The sequence below is a fragment of the Uranotaenia lowii genome, chromosome 2, assembly GCF_029784155.1.
Source record: "Uranotaenia lowii strain MFRU-FL chromosome 2, ASM2978415v1, whole genome shotgun sequence".
NCBI lineage: Eukaryota > Metazoa > Arthropoda > Insecta > Diptera > Culicidae > Uranotaenia > Uranotaenia lowii.
Genome location: NC_073692.1, coordinates 6,054,535 through 6,075,805, shown reverse-complemented (window position 1 = coordinate 6,075,805; position 21,271 = coordinate 6,054,535). Strand labels below are relative to the sequence as shown.

Sequence of the window (21,271 nt, the reverse complement as noted above, 5' to 3'; positions counted from 1 at the left end):
TTTTTGTCATTTTTGTCATTTTTGTCATTTTTGTCATTTTTGTCATTTTTGTCATTTTTGTCATTTTTGTCATTTTTGTCATTTTTGTCATTTTTGTCATTTTTGTCATTTTTGTCATTTTTGTCATTTTTGTCATTTTTGTCATTTTTGTCATTTTTGTCATTTTTGTCATTTTTGTCATTTTTGTCATTTTTGTCATTTTTGTCATTTTTGTCATTTTTGTCATTTTTGTCATTTTTGTCATTTTTGTCATTTTTGTCATTTTTGTCATTTTTGTCATTTTTGTCATTTTTGTCATTTTTGTCATTTTTGTCATTTTTGTCATTTTTGTCATTTTTGTCATTTTTGTCATTTTTGTCATTTTTGTCATTTTTGTCATTTTTGTCATTTTTGTCATTTTTGTCATTTTTGTCATTTTTGTCATTTTTGTCATTTTTGTCATTTTTGTCATTTTTGTCATTTTTGTCATTTTTGTCATTTTTGTCATTTTTGTCATTTTTGTCATTTTTGTCATTTTTGTCATTTTTGTCATTTTTGTCATTTTTGTCATTTTTGTCATTTTTGTCATTTTTGTCATTTTTGTCATTTTTGTCATTTTTGTCATTTTTGTCATTTTTGTCATTTTTGTCATTTTTGTCATTTTTGTCATTTTTGTCATTTTTGTCATTTTTGTCATTTTTGTCATTTTTGTCATTTTTGTCATTTTTGTCATTTTTGTCATTTTTGTCATTTTTGTCATTTTTGTCATTTTTGTCATTTTTGTCATTTTTGTCATTTTTGTCATTTTTGTCATTTTTGTCATTTTTGTCATTTTTGTCATTTTTGTCATTTTTGTCATTTTTGTCATTTTTGTCATTTTTGTCATTTTTGTCATTTTTGTCATTTTTGTCATTTTTGTCATTTTTGTCATTTTTGTCATTTTTGTCATTTTTGTCATTTTTGTCATTTTTGTCATTTTTGTCATTTTTGTCATTTTTGTCATTTTTGTCATTTTTGTCATTTTTGTCATTTTTGTCATTTTTGTCATTTTTGTCATTTTTGTCATTTTTGTCATTTTTGTCATTTTTGTCATTTTTGTCATTTTTGTCATTTTTGTCATTTTTGTCATTTTTGTCATTTTTGTCATTTTTGTCATTTTTGTCATTTTTGTCATTTTTGTCATTTTTGTCATTTTTGTCATTTTTGTCATTTTTGTCATTTTTGTCATTTTTGTCATTTTTGTCATTTTTGTCATTTTTGTCATTTTTGTCATTTTTGTCATTTTTGTCATTTTTGTCATTTTTGTCATTTTTGTCATTTTTGTCATTTTTGTCATTTTTGTCATTTTTGTCATTTTTGTCATTTTTGTCATTTTTGTCATTTTTGTCATTTTTGTCATTTTTGTCATTTTTGTCATTTTTGTCATTTTTGTCATTTTTGTCATTTTTGTCATTTTTGTCATTTTTGTCATTTTTGTCATTTTTGTCATTTTTGTCATTTTTGTCATTTTTGTCATTTTTGTCATTTTTGTCATTTTTGTCATTTTTGTCATTTTTGTCATTTTTGTCATTTTTTCTCATTTTTGTCATTTTTGTCATTTTTGTCATTTTTGTCATTTTTGTCATTTTTGTCATTTTTGTCATTTTTGTCATTTTTGTCATTTTTGTCATTTTTGTCATTTTTGTCATTTTTGTCATTTTTGTCATTTTTGTCATTTTTGTCATTTTTGTCATTTTTTCTCATTTTTGTCATTTTTGTCATTTTTGTCATTTTTGTCATTTTTGTCATTTTTGTCATTTTTGTCATTTTTGTCATTTTTGTCATTTTTGTCATTTTTGTCATTTTTGTCATTTTTGTCATTTTTGTCATTTTTGTCATTTTTGTCATTTTTGTCATTTTTGTCATTTTTGTCATTTTTGTCATTTTTGTCATTTTTGTCATTTTTGTCATTTTTGTCATTTTTGTCATTTTTGTCATTTTTGTCACTTTTGTCACTTTTGTCATTTTTGTCACTTTTGTCATTTTTGTCACTTTTGTCATTTTTGTCATTTTTGTCATTTTTGTCATTTTTGTCATTTTTGTCATTTTTGTCATTTTTGTCATTTTTGTCATTTTTGTCATTTTTGTCATTTTTGTCATTTTTGTCATTTTTGTCATTTTTGTCATTTTTGTCATTTTTGTCATTTTTGTCATTTTTGTCATTTTTGTCATTTTTGTCATTTTTGTCATTTTTGTCATTTTTGTCATTTTTGTCATTTTTGTCATTTTTGTCATTTTTGTCATTTTTGTCATTTTTGTCATTTTTGTCATTTTTGTCATTTTTGTCATTTTTGTCATTTTTGTCATTTTTTCTCATTTTTGTCATTTTTGTCATTTTTGTCATTTTTGTCATTTTTGTCATTTTTGTCATTTTTGTCATTTTTGTCATTTTTGTCATTTTTGTCATTTTTGTCATTTTTGTCATTTTTGTCATTTTTGTCATTTTTGTCATTTTTGTCATTTTTGTCATTTTTGTCATTTTTGTCATTTTTGTCATTTTTGTCATTTTTGTCATTTTTGTCATTTTTGTCATTTTTGTCATTTTTGTCATTTTTGTCATTTTTGTCACTTTTGTCACTTTTGTCATTTTTGTCACTTTTGTCATTTTTGTCACTTTTGTCATTTTTGTCATTTTTGTCATTTTTGTCATTTTTGTCATTTTTGTCATTTTTGTCATTTTTGTCATTTTTGTCATTTTTGTCATTTTTGTCATTTTTGTCATTTTTGTCATTTTTGTCATTTTTGTCATTTTTGTCATTTTTGTCATTTTTGTCATTTTTGTCATTTTTGTCATTTTTGTCATTTTTGTCATTTTTGTCATTTTTGTCATTTTTGTCATTTTTGTCATTTTTGTCATTTTTGTCATTTTTGTCATTTTTGTCATTTTTGTCATTTTTGTCATTTTTGTCATTTTTGTCATTTTTGTCATTTTTGTCATTTTTGTCATTTTTTTCATTTTTTTCACTTCTTGTTAAGGGATCGTTGGAAAAAACTGAGCTTTTTTATTTCCAGAGAAGGATTTTTTTATAAAATCTCAACTCATTTAATTTTTGATTGCTGTTTTTTGAAAAGTATGTATGGTACAGAAGTGCCATCAGACGAGTTTGTTTGAATGAATTTCTTCCTTTTATTATTAAACGATGCACTCAATGGGTGTCTGCAATACGAAGTGGAAAAAGAAACAGAAAACATATTTTTCACAAAGCTTGATTCAATTGGCGGGAACGATTTCGCTCTCGTAGTTTGTCGGAGTGTCGTTATTCATTCCGTTTATAAATTGTTCCCCTAGGAGGATAACGAGAAATATTATTTGTGCCATCTTCATCGCTAGGGCGGAAGGAAAAACTTCAATCGGGGAAAGCGAGAAAGAAAAAAAAGAATTAAAATGCGGACATCATCATCGTCGTCGTCGTCGTCATCATAACTGAATCAAATGGCGAGCACAAAACTCTTCTTTTGCTAGCAGTCAGCAGCGTTTGAAATATTCAAACTGGTCCTGGACCCAAGAAAGGATCTCAATCAGGTGCAAATAAAAAACTGGAAGCATCATCATCGTCATCATATGTTACTTTTACGATCACCAGCCAGTCAGACTCAGTCAGTCCAACGGGCCGACAGAAAGAAGATGGAAGAAAATATACTCACGGAACAAAGGTTTCCCGTTAAAGTACCACGAAACGGATGGCTCCGGATGTCCTCTGACCTCGCAGCGGATGGTGGCGTCCTTATCTTCGACTGCCGTTTGGACAGTGTTCGTGTCCCGGAACGAGATTGGCTCTGCAAGACATGAATGAGTAATGAAGCACACGCCTTTCCAGGTTTCAGGAGGTTCGAAAGAGTGCAAAAGTGAGAAAAAACCTACCGTTGACTATCATTTTGAAGGATTTTTTCCGTACGGGTCGGCTCTCGGCATCCGCAGCCTCGCACGTCCAGTTGCCCTGATCGGACCGGACAATGGACTCAAAGATGAGCATCAGCGAGCCGGAAAACTCTTCGATGTGGACGCGCCCTTTCGTGTCGTTGATGACGGCGTTTTTCGGATTGCGCCACTTCAGCTTGACAACGTCCGGATTGCCGGAAAAGCGACAGCCCACCATCCGCGATTGGTTCACAAAGTGGGCGATTTCTTCGTCCGGGATGAGCGTCAGGGTTGGCTCGATTGGCTCGGAAGCGCCCTGACCCGGCATTGGCAGTTGCAGTCGCTCGGCGTGGGGTCCATCGGTGGGTTTGTTGCCGCTCGCTTTGGCGCTGTCCAGTGTGTGATTGCCGCAGATGGAGGACACTGATTTTTCGATTTTTTTTTCCGGGGAAGAGATAGAAAAGAATCAGAGTTGATTTATCGGAGTAATTCGACTGCTCACGGATCATTGACTGGGAATTAAGGATGATTTGTAGCATGTATTGTGAGAAAGTGTAGCGAAAAAAGTGGAAGCATGAAGTATTAGACTGAGTCGATTTGAAAGAATTTTTGAATTTCTCACAACCTGGGATCTAAAATGCTACGTTTAAGTTAAAAACTTCTCCATGATTTTTTGCAGAATTTTCAAGTAACTTTTACATGAGTAAATTTGAACTTTTATGTTTTTGTGGGAAAATTGAATATTTTGTACGAAAAATCAACATCATTTTTGTTTCTTCTGTGGAACCAAGCCTGCTTTGGGTTGTGTGCCAAATTAAAAAAAAATCATTCGAAAATCCTTTTTTACGAGCAAAATGATTCAAAATCCCATTCACACTGAACACTCCATGCAACCTTTCTGGTAGTCAGATGTTACTTAACCTTGGTATTTATATGACCTTCTGGAAAGCGAATGATCAATTAAAGCCTGTGTTTTTTCATCATATACAAAGAACACTAACTTAACTGTACACTATGATCAGTGCCGGATTAAGCCTTCTGTGGACCCGGAGCAATTTTTCCAGGAGGGTCTTTAAATTTTTTTAATCATAAAGTAGTTGTAGCAGTTTGTTGAAAAGTTCATCTGATTCATTTATTTTGTGAAAACAAGTTATATTTCGGCATTAAACAGTTGTCTCAGAACACACAAGATATCATTTTCATTCAACAAAATCCATCTGAAACTGAATGTTTAATGATTTAACTTTAATCAGAGAATAATTGAATGCTTTGGATAATTTGATGAACTTTTTGAAATATCCGAATAAAGGCTAACATTGAAACTTCATTTGTAAAATATATTTTTCAAAGGAATTGGAACTCCACAGGAGACATTTGTTCCTAAATTTCATCTAAAGAGTCTCACTAGAGCTACGGTACGTATCGCATCATTTTTGAATAGATGTGAACGAACCAAACTTACCCTTTTTTCGCTTAATTTTTCTTTCTTTTGGAGCTGAAATATGACTCCCGGTGAGGATTATCCGGAGAAGCAAGTTAAGGTTCAACGTTCTAGAAAATATCTCTAAAATCACCCTGAACAATACTTAGTGATCGCCGGATCAATCGAAAACCATTAAGCTTGTACCAAATTCGCCAAATCTTTAATAAAAAAAAGTTTGGAATTGATTACATTCGTGCGACCCCGATGTCGAAGCAGAAGTTAAAAATGTTGATGCGAACTTAGGAATCTGTAAATTGTCTGATAGATAAAAAGAACGATGACCTCCGAATTGTGAGGCCACAACGCTTAGTCGAGTGCCTTGATGTGGCTTATGTGGAAGCACGTGTTGAGGATGAAGATTCAGCTAGTGCTGTGTCTTTTGATAAGCGAAAGTTAGTGCAACGTGATAATCCTGATATTTTGGAATTACGTCGGATCATTCGAATTGTTGATAATAATGAAACACCTCTTTACACTGTAATTTTCACATTTTCTGGCCCTGAATTACCAATATACATCGAAATTGAAAAAGTACTCTACCCAATAAAGAAATACATTTATCTTTGGTACAAATTCGACATCGATGGAACCCCGCAATGCAAATTTGAATTTTAAGAAAACCAATTGACAAAAGTTTTCTGATTAATTAGAAAAATCTTCAGATGATACTCACGACATTCAACTTTCGAAAAAAAATTTGGTCTGCTTAAGAGCTTGCGACTGCGGTTCCACATAAGTACACTGAGGTTTTTTTTTACGCGGTATTTCGTCCCGCGTAAAAAAAAATCCGCGTAAAAAAAAACCGCGTTAATTCGACAATCCGCGTAAAAAAAACCGCGTTAATTCGAAAATCCGCGTAAAAAAAACCGCGTTAATTCGAAAATCCGCGTAAAAAAAACCTCGTTAATTCGAAAATCCACGTAAAAAAATCCCAAAATTCGAAAATCCACGTAAAAAATCCATTTTAATTAAAAAAATCGCGCAAAAAAGCACGTTACTAAAAAAAAACGCGTAAGAACCATGATTATTTAAAAATTTGCGTACAATGATAGTTTATTTTTATGATAAAAAACAAAATCAATTAGATTAATAGAATATTAGAGTATAGTGAGGCTTATTTGACAGTGTGGAATTCAGATCGTCTCATGTCTCAAGTCTCAAGTCTCACATTCCATGTCTCAGGTCTCATGTCTCAGGTCTCTATTCTCATGTCTCATGTCTCAGGTCTCATGTCTCATGTCTCATGTCTCAGGTCTCAGGTCTCATGTCCTATGTCTCAGGTCTCATGTCTTAGGTCTCATGTCTCATGTCTCAGGTCTCATGTCTCAGGTCTCATGTCTCAGGTCTCATGTCTCAGGTCTCATGTCTCAGGTCTCATGTCTTAGGTCTTATGTCTCATGCCTCAGGTCTCATGTCTCATGTCTCATGTCTCATGTCTCATGTCTCATGTCTCATGTCTCAAGTCTCGAGTCTCATGTCTCATGTCTCCTGTCTCAGATCTCGAGTCTCATATTTCAGGTCTCAAATCTCAGGTCTCATGTCTCAGGTCTCAGGTCTCAGGTCTCAAGTCTCAGGTCTCAAGTCTCAAGTCTCAGGTCTCAGGTCTCAGATCTCATGTATCACGTTCTTAGTCTCAGAGCTAAGATTTTCCCAACTACAAAAAGATCCTAAGTATTTTCCTTTGAAAAAGTCTTAGAATATTTTCTCTCAAAAACCGCGTTAATTCGAAAATCCGCGTAAAAAAAAACCGCGTTAATTCGAAAATCCGCGTAAAAAAAAACCGCGTTAATTCGAAAATCCGCGTAAAAAAAGCCGCGTAAAAAAAACCGTGTAAAAAAAAACCGCGTAAAAAAAACCTCAGTGTACTACACTTTTCTGCACAAATGTCAAATGTCTGGCCGAGAATCGAACTCCAAACCTCCGGATCAGCTCGCCAGCACCTTACCACAAGGCCAACTTATCAGTTGTTTGAGAAGCAAGCTAAAGCTCTATAACAGATGTTGAAGTTCCATCACTCTCGTTATGTTCGATCCGAGAAGATAGGAAGAGACCCGATCGAGTGTCAATTTAAGTCCCGCCCATTCGTCGTAAATCTGGACAAATTGATGCTTTTTGACTACATATTTACGAACCAAGTTATTATTTGCTCGATTGGAAATATTTTGCGGAAGGAGACGTAAATTTATCATGAAAAATCACTCAGAACAAATATGTATACGATAGCCACGAGTAATCTCAATTTATACGACTTATGTCATCATTTCTATAACGATTTCATGTTAGCTGGGCATATGATCACTATGCAATTAAAGAAAGATTGTATTTCGAAATTTGGTTAGACGGAAAAAAACAGAATCCTGGCAGTCCTTCTAAAACAGTTTCAACAGTAAATATTCCAGCGTTACAAATATTATGTAAATTCGCCAAATAGTTAAAAAATGTTACCTCATCTGTGAATCGAACTGTTGATGACAAGACTTTCAACATGATGTACGACAAAATAGCTCCTAAATCAGCGAATATGCCAGGATTAACGTTTTCACAACGCGAATGTGATGATCATCAATGTTCGTGACATTGAATCGGTGATGAAAAGTGATAAAGACTCAGTACCAGGATTGAATATGATTATACAGTGATATCTTCTCCAGTGAAATGATTATTCCCCCATGGAAGGTTTTTAAAATAGTGGCCATTTCTAAACGAAATCATGATTAACTTACGGTTTTCAGTTTTCGCCCCATAGCCTTAGCATCATGCTTCCGCATAATCTACGAGATGACAATTGAGGGAAAATTAGAATGATTCATTGAAAGCTTTTTTTTTCAAGTTGAAAGAAGTCCTCTCGACTCGCTTTAAATTTCAATCTTATTTCAAGCTGTCCTCTGAACTCGCCTTCTCATTTCAAGCTGTGCTCTCAACTCGCTTGAAATTGCTATCGGTACTTTCAGCCTGTCCTCTCAACTTGCCTTCCAATTCCAAACTTTCCTCTAAACCCGCTTAAAATTTTGAACAAGATCAAGCTGTCCTCACGACTTGCTTGAAATTTCATTTTTTTTTGTAGAGAAATGAATCAAACTGTAAGTTGAAATTTTAGGGACTAGACAAGATGAAAATTGATGTTGAAAAACATGCGAAAAAAAAAATCGCCTTGTCTCCCGGTAGCATTCTACTACAGGAGACAACCTGGCGTATGAAAGTTATACTGGTCGAGTGTCGATGTCTATCAGAATGAAGGGGATTGTTTCCCCCATGTGATCATCATCATTTTTCGTAGTCTATTTCTCTTTCGCCCCGGAGAGGCGCAAGATGTGGGTTCAAGTCCTACCGGGAGACAAGGCGAATTTTTTTCGCATGTTTTTCAACATCAATTTTCATCTTGTCTAGTCCTTGAAATTTCAACTTACAGTTGGATTCATTTCTCTACAAAAAAAAGTTTCGCTGACTGAATGTTTGAGTCAAGACCCATCTCCGGGTCACAGTTTTAAAATTTAATTTTTATTACATGTTGACTTCTCAACGAAACTTCATCGCTTAATTCACCAGTTCCAGTTTCGGCATTATTTTAAAATCCGCTAACTTTCCAGAAAAAGATAATTTCGCTACCTGCACGTGCAGATGGCTTGCCAAACCAAGAATTTATTCGTAAATTTGGACATCTTCTGAGTGCGGACATGCTGAACTTATCCTAGACCGTGAAAAAAAGTTTCCTGGGGATCTGTTTGAAGTCGGCCTTCACATATGTTTCGTCGTCCTTGATGCAGCATTCAACTTTCGTCAGCATGTTGAGGTACAACTTCTTGGCACGGATTTTGGCGGACTTGTTCTGCGTCGCGATTAGGAGCCTTTTGTGCCTTGAACGTTCGAAGCCCAGCCTTAGTTTTTGCCTTCTGGACAAAACTTCGACTTTAGAACTTGCAGGATGTAAACAATGCACTATGAATTAAATCCACCCAGGTTTTCATTAAATTCCACCCAACGGTTAAAAAGTTAGAGCAATTTCGTAGTGGTGGCAATTTCAACGTGGACTCCATTTATGTTGATAAAATTGAAGAATCAGCTTTCTACTTTCCGAAGATAACGCGTCAATTCATTTGCTGGTAGCGAGAGAGGAATGAAAACGAACGCATTCAACAACCTTTTGAAAAATGCTACAACCTTTTCAATCCGGATTTGATTACAAAAAAGAAGTAAGATGCGATGCTATCTGAAACAACAGCTGCTGGCCGTAAGGATGATCACAGGAAGCAGGAGTTTTTGTAGTCGAGAACATTAACTTCAAAAAGGTCTGATGTTCAAAATTACGAGTATGCAACGCTAAGTGTTCAGTTTTTTTTTATTTTTTCACAACATTTTGATATGGAATTCAAATTGGGTTCAAATCTGACTTGAATAACTTATTCAAACTGTTGTCAAAACACGAAATTTTCCTATCCTGACAAATTAATTTTAATTTAGTAATATTATGCATGAATGTTACAAAAATTATTCAAACTAAAGAGTTTTATGTTCAAAAGAGCATCAAAATTGAAAATGAAAAGAACATCATGTACGAAGCTAATGCATCTTTAACTGAAATTTGTTCGCTTTAGTTTGATCAAATAAGCATTTTCTAATTGTTTGATTTTTTTTTCTAAAATTAATATTTTTTCTATTCACTGTATTTTGACAATAAATAAAATGTTATTAACAACTGATTGATAATCTTTAACTATTGAGACCAGTTAGAAAAGTGTACTATAAATTTTCAAATAGTTTGCACTGTTCTATATTAACTCTTAAATTTCAAATTCACTTTTGCCAATGTAAATTTAAATGAATATAATTTGTCGTAGGGGAGATAAGAGCATAACGAGCACCCAGGGCATAAGAAGCACTCCTTTTTTCAACAAAAGTACGTATTTTCTTAAACAAATTTTTATGAGGATTTGTTTCGTACTACCTATAGTATTAATTTTTCTACAAAAAAGAAATATCATTTTCATCTTTGCAGAAATATTAAATAATAATCAGCTAGGTTCTAAAGTGACAAAAATATGATAATTTTGGGCACCATCAAATAATCTTTTATGACCTTTAAATTATCTTTATCTGAAATGTACGCACTGCAACATGATTTATACATTGTTTCTCAATTTTAACCATCATATTTTATTTTAATTTTCACCTTAATCCATTTTAAAACGCGTTTTAACTTAAATTTGTTGACCTGGGGCGAACAGAGTACTATTAATCAGGGCAAGATGAGCGTTTTCTGCCGTATATTCTAGCAGCAAATTCATCTCGATGAAGTCAACTGAATAATAGAGCTACAGCTCGACTTGTTTCAACTGTAGATTTGGCCTATTGGTGAGGTGTCGGAGAGGTAATCAGTAGACTCGAGTTCGATTCCTGTTCGAGGGTTTTTTTCACATACCATTCATACCAGCTCTAATATTCAGTTGACTTCATCGAGTCGAATTCACTGCTAGATTCCCCGGCAGAAAACGCTCATCGTGCCTTGATTAATGGTACTTATACTGCCCCAGGGGGGTTCTCATTATGCCCCTACAGTGACTGGTTTTCAGCATCCGGCAAACAATTTTAAAATGCATTTTTAAACGTTCTTATCTACTTTTTCAAGTTTCATCCAATTAGGTAATAGGTAATTAGGTAATAGGTAATGAGTGTCTGAACACGAAACAATGATGTAATTCACATACGTATCTATAGCCTGTTCTCTATGGTTAAATAGGCGTTTTCCTTAAGGTGGCCATTATGCCCTTATCTCCCCTATATAACTGTTAAACATTTCATTACCTCGAGAACAATGCTTGTTTTGAAAATGTATATGCAGATTAAGGAAAACAGTAACAAAATTCAAACATGTACATTTTTATATTTATTTATTTGTCTTTTTTTTTTAAGTGCAGTCCTAGTTTCCGAATCCGAAATTAAGCTTCTTGTACCAGCAGAGAGTTTTTTTTCCATCGCTTTGTTGAGTTTCAAATTCTAAATTCGTCTACAGATAAGAGTAGGCGGTGGGATAAGCGCCGTAGGTCGAGTAGCTGGCAGCAGCAGGAGCAACATAGCCGGAAGAGTAGGCACTGGGCACATATCCAGATGAGGAGTAGACAGCAGGCTGGACGTAGTTGCTGCTGTAGGTCGACACTCCTGGATAGAAGAAGGTCTGGGGCTTTGGCACGGCAAGGACGGCGGCAATCAGGGCCAGGACGACGATAACCTTTGAGTTGTGTGAGTGAGGAAGAATATGTAAAAGTTTACAATTTGCCAAATTTTGAAAGGCAACTTACGTATTTGAACATTTTGGAAGGATTTGTTTTTGTTTTCTGAGTTAAAACACTTTGGAACGTCTGTTATGACTGATATCTCTCGAATTCCAGAGGTTCCTTTTATACTGATTCTTCGATTTGGTTTAGGACGATGGATGAGTATAGTACAAAATTGATGAATTAGAACGAGGATGAAACGCAACATAAATCTGGTTTGTTCCCTTCTTCCCTTTTAATGCCAAAGCTTCTTGAAGCTTTGGCATTAAAATATTACCGGATTGAATATCTTTAAAACATATCTTTTTACTTATTTTCGTCCTGCAGCCAAAGCAAGAAATCAGTATAAAAGGAACCTCTGGAATATGAAAGATATCAGTCATAACAGACGTCTCGAAGTGTTTCTACTCAGAAAACAAAAACCTTCTCAAATCCTCACCAAAATGTTCAAATACGTAAGTGTGCTTTCAACATTTCTCAACAAAACATGACATTAACCCTTACATGTTCTGCCTCTCATACCACTCATAGGTCATCGTCGTCCTGGCCCTGATTGCTGCCGTCCTTGCCGTGCCAAAGCCTCAGACCTACTTCTATCCAGGAGTGTCGACCTACAGTAGCAACTACGTCCAGCCTGCTGTATACTCCTCATCTGGATATGTGCCCAGCGCCTACTCTTCCGCCTATGTTGCCCCTGCTGCTGCCAGCTACTCGACCTACGGCGCTTATCCCGTCGCCTACTCTTATCTGTAGACGAATTTAGATTTTAAAACTCTACACTACACTCTACTCTAGAATTTAAAACTCTACAAAGCAATGGAAAAAAAAACTCTCTGCAGGTACAATGAAGCTTGATCTCGGTTTCGGAAACTCGATTGACGATAGCCGGTTGTGATGACATTTGAATTTCGCGTGCCCACGTTGGATGAATAAAGTGTGATGATTGCAATGCAATATTTGTTGCTTTTCATTGTTCAAACTGACACACATGCTTCAAGCAGTAGGCGTTGATTTTTGTTTTTTAAAAGTTCATGCTGATATGTTCACAATTATTGAAACTGGGGATCATCTGACACGTTTTCCAACTAAAAGTTCGTCGCGTTAGGAACAAATGAAAAACATTAGCCAACCGGTCGTGTAACAGTAATGGAAAACCATATCGGTCGCAATTGGTCAAATGGAATTTTTCATTAACACTTCACATTCAGAAATGGACTCCATTCGTGTAAACCGCTGACCTAACCTCGTCTCCTCTAGCCTCGTTGTGTATGTGTCGTGTTTGTGGTATGTGTGCTGGGTAGCCACAAAACGTCGTTTATCCTGTCGACAATCTGAACCAGAATTGGCAATTAAAAATAGTTCACCATCACCATCATCATATTGCCCTGCCGGACATTTAGCGCGAATGGTTGGACGCAATTAACTCCAGCTCAATTACCTCCGACTAGCGAAACGATGCCTGTTTGAGGTTATGGTTGTCAAACGTGGTGGTAAAATGAGTTCGGAAAAATTTTATATACAAGCATGCTAACAATGTTGTTTAGTGAAGTAAGTGTAATGAGCCATAGTTATAACAAAAAGGTGCATTTTTAACAATCGAACGATGACTAACTCTGTATGCACTGATTCAAATCTTCATTCTCAAACATTATAAGGAAACTGATGAAATTAATAATAGTTCAAAAATGGTTTTATTAAAAAACCTCATATTTTCAACTAATGTAACATAGTTTTCGTCCAAGTTTCCCTCAACTTGTCGATAAAAGAATGTTTCATTACCGAATTAAAAATCCCTTGCAACCGGAAGCCCAACTCAACCGGAAGTAATTGTTTGACTCAATTGTGCAGTGATAGTTAAAACAAACTGCAGCATTGCTGTTGCTGTGTTCAAGATGCCACGGAGCCATTCTTGGCTCACTTCCGGCAGCCAGCTTCTTTGCTGCCGGGCGGAAGTTTGTATCTTGAGTAAAAGTATTGCATTGCTGGGCTGCTGCTACTTTTTATTTGTTTTTGTATGATTTTTCAGCACTACATCCGGCAGCATGCTTTCAGTGCTTTTCCGGTCAGTGAGTTGTAATTGGAAATGGTAGTTGAGCAAAGTTTCCTGCTCGAGAAAGATTCTCGAGAGTAGTGGGGGAATTATAAACTTAGTGAAGAATTTAATTTTACTCACTCACGTTACACTTATTCTATGCCTGAACTGCTTGAACAAACTTGGAAAGTTGATATTCGGTTTTGAGAAAACATCCTGTGTGGTTGATCAAAGCATGCCAAGGTAAACTGAGGCTGCGTTGTTTGTTATTCACATCAAAACTTGCATACGCCTTCTAAGATTAAATGGGGGATGAGGTTTAAAATTTTGTTTTTCAAGGCTAACTGTATGTTTTAATACTTTAATAATAAATTTTGACACGAAGCAAAAAACTTCACATTTTTCCGAGGTACAAAGAATTCAAGAGATAGTTCTGAATAAATTGGGCGTGATTCCAAATATGCAATGAACATGACAAAAATTTTAAAATAAATGATCAACCCTCCCGAAGGCCAAGAATAATTTTGACTTCTGAATAAAACGTCAAAGAAGTTTTCTTTTTGTTAATTTTTCAGATTATGCAAATTTTGGGAATATAGACGAAATTTTTTGTTTTCATGAAGCTTTATTAGTTTATCAGTTATAAAACATCGGTTTTACCCAACATCGATATTTTTTTTTTAATTCTACACGCCATATCACCAAAACAAAAAGTGACCGATAGAATATGACAAACGATTTAAATGCAGGACGCCAAAATCTTCCACAATCAATAAGTTAAATAAAGGCACAAAAATGTTGTTCTCTAGTGTAATATTTTTAATCTTGAGCAAAATATCAATTTTAACTCTTCGAGGCCGAGGCAGGTCTTCGAAACCAAGGAAGGTCTTCGAGGTTGAGGAAGGTCTTCAAGGCCGAAGAAGGTTTTCGAGACCGAGGAATATCTTTGAGGCCGAGGAAGTTCTTCGAGACCGAGGAAGGTCTTCAAGGCTTAGGAAGGTCTTCATGGCTGAGGAAGGTCTTCGAGACCGAGGAAGGTCTTTGAGGCCGATGAAACCGAGGAAGGTCTTCAAGTTCGGGGAAAGTCTTTGATGTCCAGGAAGGTTTTCGAGGTCAAGAAAGATCTTCGAGGCCGAGAAAGGTTTTCGAGGAAGAGGAAGATCTTCGAGGCAGAAGAAGGTCTTCGAGGCTGAGGAAGTTTTTTAAGGCCGAGGAAGGTCTTTGAGGCCGAGAAAGTTCTTCGAGGCCGAGGAAGGTCTTCAAGGCTGAAGAAGGTCTTCAAGGCTGAGGAAGGTCTTCAAGGCTGAGGAAGGTCTTCATGGCTGAGGAAGGTCTTCATGGCTGAGGAAGGTCTTCGAGACCGCAGAAGGTCTTTGAGGCCGATGCAACCGAGGAAGGTCTTCAAGTTCGGGGAAAGTCTTTGAGGCCGAGGAAGGTCTGCGAGACAAAAGAAGGTCTTCAAGGCCGAGGAAGGTCTTCAAGGCCGAGGAAGGTCTTCAAGGCCGAGGAAGGTCTTCAAGGCCGAGGAAGGTCTTCAAGGCCGAGGAAGGTCTTCAAGGCCGAGGAAGGTCTTCAAGGCCGAGGAAGGTCTTCAAGGCCGAGGAAGGTCTTCAAGGCCGAGGAAGGTCTTCAAGGCCGAGGAAGGTCTTCAAGGCCGAGGAAGGTCTTCAAGGCCGAGGAAGGTCTTCAAGGCCGAGGAAGGTCTTCAAGGCCGAGGAAGGTCTTCAAGGCCGAGGAAGGTCTTCAAGGCCGAGGAAGGTCTTCAAGGCCGAGGAAGGTCTTCAAGGCCGAGGAAGGTCTTCAAGGCCGAGGAAGGTCTTCAAGGCCGAGGAAGGTCTTCAAGGCCGAGGAAGGTCTTCAAGGCCGAGGAAGGTCTTCAAGGCCGAGGAAGGTCTTCAAGGCCGAGGAAGGTCTTCAAGGCCGAGGAAGGTCTTCAAGGCCGAGGAAGGTCTTCAAGGCCGAGGAAGGTCTTCAAGGCCGAGGAAGGTCTTCAAGGCCGAGGAAGGTCTTCAAGGCCGAGGAAGGTCTTCAAGGCCGAGGAAGGTCTTCAAGGCCGAGGAAGGTCTTCAAGGCCGAGGAAGGTCTTCAAGGCCGAGGAAGGTCTTCAAGGCCGAGGAAGGTGCTGCGTGAATGCTTAAGTCATTCAATCAAGACAAATATTCAAGATCGAAAAGGGTCTTAGTAGCAGATATGATTGACAGGCTCGTTAAAAAGTTTTTAGCCTACAATTAAGTTTTAGGGCTAAAAAGGTTTTTTTTTATCCTATTTTGTATCTTCAGGAACCTCTTGTCTTTTTTGAATCTAAACAATGAGCTTGTTGTATCGCACAGTTGGTAAGTCAGTTGCTGATGTCCGCAAGTTTGAACCCAAAAGTAAACATCGCACACAGTTGTATCGGATTTCATTGCCTGTAATGCAACGTTGATATAATGTCGCGAATGCCATAAAAAATGCAAAATGACTACAATCGAAAAAAAGGATATAACAGCCTTTTCCTTAATGAGTTAAAATATAAAATGAGAAGTGTCCTTTGCGTTTTATAAAAATGTTGATTTGTCTACATTAGAAAAAAAAATGTTACTAAAAGTTTTGATTCGTGGAGTTCCAATTCAAGAATTGAACATCAACTTTATGTTTTGTGCTGTAAGAACAACTTTAAAATTGAATCATCCATTTTCAGTGGTGAATATTATTATTCAAAATTGGAATTTCGTATTCGTATGTCATTCGCATAAATCAAACAAATTTGCGGCAACGTGCTTTCGGATCGCGGGATCAAGAGTGGAAATAAAAACCAATGCATTTTGCTTCACTACCGTTTATTGCTGCAGAACATTCGGCTAGCGATGATGGTGCAATCATCAATCAATCTTCTTCGTGCTTCCCTGTTCAGAAATCTCACTTTGTTCCATTTCAATCATCCAAAGCCAATAATCCATCAGTCATGGCGCGTCGGCGGCGGTTCTTTCACGAAATATGAATTCTTTCGGCACTCACAGCAGAGTATAAGCTGGATAAGCGCTGCTGTAGGCCAGTGGAGCCCGATAGGCGTAGCTGGAGTAGGCAGGAAGCAGGGCCGGTGCTGGTGCTGAGTAGTAGGTGAGTCCCGGCTGGCTGTCGATGCGTTCACTGTAGCTGTACGAGGCTGGAGCCAAAAATTGCAGCGGATTTGGGGCAGCGAAAGCCGAAGCAATCAGAGCCAAAATGACAACCACCTGCAGTAGGAGAATAAATTTCAATTAAGGGTTTGATAGAGCTATGGGACTTCTTTACTTACAAACTTGAACATTTTGAGTTTTGTTTTGAGGGATGGAACTGTTTCCTGTTGAGAGTGGAAGCTTTTTCAAACTGATACCAATCCTAGATCTAGCAGGCGCTTTTATACCCTCAAGACTGGGACTTGGAACACGCCTACTGCCATCTTCGCAAATCCTGTCGGGATCGGATTGACGTCACACATCTTTGAAATAGAACAGGGCAATGCTCCTTAATAGACCACAACTATATGGGGAACGCAAAATGCGTGCATCGGCAGATAATAAAGAAGAAAAAAACAGACATAAAAAAACGCTCAACCCGTTTATGCTTCTGGATTCTTTGCACCAAACCCAGTTGCATCGAACTCTGCAAAAGATAAGCCGTTCTTTGGCACACCCGTGAGACTGGCATACCTGCATAGAGAACGACACATCTCGAAATGGAACCACTCCGTATCCGGATTCTCCTGTGTGACATCCGTGGCAGGATGACAGAAGAGGCTGGTTGACAAAAAAAATCAGTGTGAGCATAAAAATTCTCGAGTACCTTTTGATCCAGATCGACTGATACCGATACCCAGTGACTGACGACGACAACGAAGACTGGTTGAACCGGTTGGGATCAGCCCTTGGGGTAGTGGGCCTACTGCATTGAGCAGGCCAGGCTTTTTCGCCATTGTCGCTGACATAATGTGCTCGCAGGGGTCAAAAACATTGGTTTGGAGATTTGAAAACGGTTATGGGAAAGTTATAATGCTTCACAATTGCAATGTCATAAAATTAGAAAATAATAAAATTGTAATTTTTTCTATTCATAAGTAACGACTTAAGGTTATCAAAATAAATAATTTTGTTTGTTAACATTACTCAATATTTTTTCCAATCGTAGAAAAACAAACTTCTGTAATTTACTAAGCAAAGCGATAAAGTAGTTTCTTGATTCAAAATCTTAACTAGTTATTGTATGGTGAAGTTTTGCGAAAAATATTCAATTTATGATTATTAACTTTGTGAAAGGCACCGTCTGTTGCTCCCTCTATCAAACTCATTAAAATTCATGTTAACGTGTTTCATTTCCCAACCTCTTTGCAAATTAACAAAAATGTTCATTTTCATATGATAACCAGAACAAAATCAACACAAAAACTGCTCCGGTTGCCCAACAACATTGCCTGGCATTCATCATATAGCACACGCGTGCTCCCATTCATGATTGATGCCATGGCCTACTAAACGAAACGGGGATTGCTGTCGTTCATCTTTGCAGCCAGGATTGGGCCAACTATCCATGTGAACTTTCAAGATGACGGACGACCGTTCGAGGATTCGTTCCGTTGGCTTCTCGAACGTTGCTGTTGAGGATCCATCTAAGCAAGCCGGCTGTAAATTCGTCAGGATTCAAGCACTGCCTACTGCTGCTTCCTCGCCCTCAATCAATCGGTTGATTGGTTAGCCAAACGGTTTCGGTTTGATTGAACCAAGAGGCCAATGTGCGAGATACCTACGTGGGTGGCTAGCACTTAGAAGTCAGTGGTGAACATACAGCGATGTTTGTTTGTGTCACTGGGAAAAGAATTCACCAAAATTTCGAAATCTGGGTTCGTATGTAAAGATTTCTCACCTAGGGAAAATAGAGGCTTTATGCGCCTTTCAAGTGGAATGTCTTTGTAGATTATTTAGGGTGAGTGCTCCTACTTTGGACCTAGAGCCTACTTTAGTCCTAAAATGCCAAAAATTGTAAATAATTAAATTTGCTTGCATAGGATAAAGATGCTGTTATGTGCACATTGAACTCTTATTCTTCCTGAATCCTTCTATACCGCTTTTTGCCATAAAAAGTCTTTCTGAAAAAGTTTTCAAGGTTTTTAAAAATGTGCCTCCTATTCAGTGGTAAATTAGACAGCTCAATTAGTGGGGCGCGTTTTGAGAAATGAGAGAGAATAAGGAAAAATCACGTTTTTAAGTGTCCAAGCCAAATTTTAAAGGGTAATTTATTTCACAGTGGAGAATATGAACCAGGCTACCTATTTTTCCTTATATAAATGAAAATCAATGGAAAACCCGGAAAATTTGTAGAGGGTCCAAATATAGGAGACTTTTGCATTTGATGTTCCATTTTCAGACCTGATACCACCAAAACTTAGTTTCAATACCAAAAAAATTAACAAAGGTGCGAATATTTGATTGAGCATAATTCAAAACCAATATTGAACATTCCTAACATTTCTTGTTAGCTTTACCTTAATAAACTACAAGTTAGTAAACTTAAAAAGTTTCAGCTATTGTTTTGCTGATAGAGCTGACGGGGAGTAAAAGCAATTAAAATATTCATCACAGAAATGTAAGTTCTTTTAGTCGTTAAAAAACTGTTATACTTTTTTTATGATAATATTACACTTTTAATGAATTTGTTTATTTATTTTCGGAAAAACATATTTTTATAAGAATTTTAGTGATAGGTCCAATTAAAGGTACCAGTACAGTACCAAAATTGGAACAGTAGGTTCAAAGATGGAAATTTTGATCATCAATATCTTCGCAAATCTTTCAATAATGGCGTAACCAATGTTGAAAATTCTTATTGAAACTTGTAGATAAGATCATGAACTATAAATAAATGCCTTGTAAGATATATAGCCCCCTTTTGTTTATGAGAAAAACATGATTATTTAAAAACTCCTGCTTAATGGGTCCAAAGTAGGGCAACTAACCCTAAATAAATCTGTGTTCGAGAATAATATGAACTACACAACGCAATCCTTTCTTAGTAATTCATTTTTTCGGGAAAAGTTTATTAGAAGGTTATCTTTGAAGTCAGTTGATTCCTGAACTTCAACTAATTTATTTAGAAACCACACAAAATGCTACATTTTATGAATTTCAATCAAATTTATTCTTTTTCCGTGAAACTTGAGAAACTGTAATTTTGGGTTATTTTGTCCCGTTAAACCCCCAAAGAGCAAGCCATTTTGGAGTGTTCCAAGTGGGTTCTGCAAAGCTTCCGTTCGCACGAGGCAAACGGGCCAGTGAATCACCGCTTCTCAATTCGCATCTCTGCCATTGCTATCCTGAGTTAGGAGGATTCTAGGCAACGGATCCCACCAAGGCCGACTCAACCAACTCCGGTCAATCAATACTAATGTTATGATTCGTCTTGGTACACTTTGTACCTGAAAATAATTAAATTTTAAAAGGTGAGTGAAAGATTTAGAGAAACGTGAGCTATCAAAGAAAGAAAAAAAAACATAAGCCGTAAATATCATGAAGTTTTCGAAAAAGATACAACGGCTCACGGGGAGGAATTTAACCCGTAATCTCCGGTCACACTTGGCCACTGGGCAGGTGATCCAAAACACTGGTCAGAAGGTCCCAACCATCCCGTTGGGTTCACCAAATTGCCTTCCCAAGAGGCAAAGGATCCAACGAACACAGTCGACTACTACAGCGGAAAATTCTCAGCATCCCAGAGCCTATAGTAATCCAACGGGTTCCGTTGCTCTGTCGAGGAGCCTGCAGCGCTGCGGGCACCATCCAGAGCACCAACTGGATACACACCCACACTACACAGAGTAAGTTTGTAATACATAACAATTTTACATCTTAAAATCATTTGTGAGTTCTTTCTTGAATATCCGACCAGCTCCCTAAAAGCGAGAGCCGACCTTGAGCTTATAAGTTTCTCAAACTCTAGCTGGCCCAGCAAAAGAGGCGTATGAAGCCCACCCCAGACAGTTCCCGTGGCATGACCAGCAACTAGTGGCTAATGGCAATCTCCCTAAGAATGAGCAAGTAACAGTGTTTGGAGCCGGGGAAGGTTTTTATAATAGTTTGAGACCCCTTCTCACTCTCTGGAAAGGGGAAAGGGGGCGTCTTTAACAAAAAAACATGTTTGAATAACTCGAGAATCGATCATGAAAATGGATCCAAATTTGGCATGGGAGTGTATTTGGCTACGAGAAATGTTGCTAAAATGGTTTAGTATCCCTTCCTCCTTCCAATAAGGAAATAGGAAGCGGAAAGGGGGCTCCTGTACAATTTTTCACACAATTCGAGAACTAATCGAGCAAACGGAACCAAATTCGGCATGCGAGTGTATAATGGGAAGCAAGAATACTTTGAAGATGGTTTGAAACTCCTCCCTCCTTCCTGTGATAGAAAAGGGGGAGGGACCTGCCTTCCTTTTTTTGCAAAATTCGAGAACTTCTCAAGTAAATGGAAACAAATTTGAGATGGGTGGTTATTGGGGACGAGAAATGTTTCTGTGATTATTTGGGACTCCACTCTCTTCGATTGAGAGATACAAAGAGGAGGTGGGGGTGCATTATTCGATAACTAATAATGCAAATAAATCCA

General features: G+C 37.1%; 2 protein-coding genes across 2 annotated transcripts in view; both read right to left on the bottom strand.

The window, feature by feature from the left end:
* Positions 1 to 21,271, bottom strand: part of LOC129743757 (neural cell adhesion molecule 2-like) — an 89,689-nt gene that overhangs the window by 30,731 nt on the left and 37,687 nt on the right. Inside the window, exons 2-3 of the mRNA XM_055735902.1 lie at positions 3,881 to 4,300; positions 3,664 to 3,795 (exon numbers count right to left, since the gene is read on the bottom strand). Coding sequence (XP_055591877.1) covers positions 3,664 to 3,795; positions 3,881 to 4,300 — 552 coding nt within the window. The remainder of the gene's footprint in view (positions 1 to 3,663; positions 3,796 to 3,880; positions 4,301 to 21,271) is intronic.
* On the bottom strand, positions 11,234 to 11,714 carry LOC129743759 (uncharacterized). Its single transcript, XM_055735905.1, has 2 exons — positions 11,654 to 11,714; positions 11,234 to 11,583 (listed from the first exon to the last, which is right to left on the bottom strand). Exons 1-2 carry the CDS (start codon positions 11,663 to 11,665, stop codon positions 11,362 to 11,364), a joined length of 234 nt encoding a protein of 77 aa, XP_055591880.1. The 5' UTR covers positions 11,666 to 11,714; the 3' UTR covers positions 11,234 to 11,361.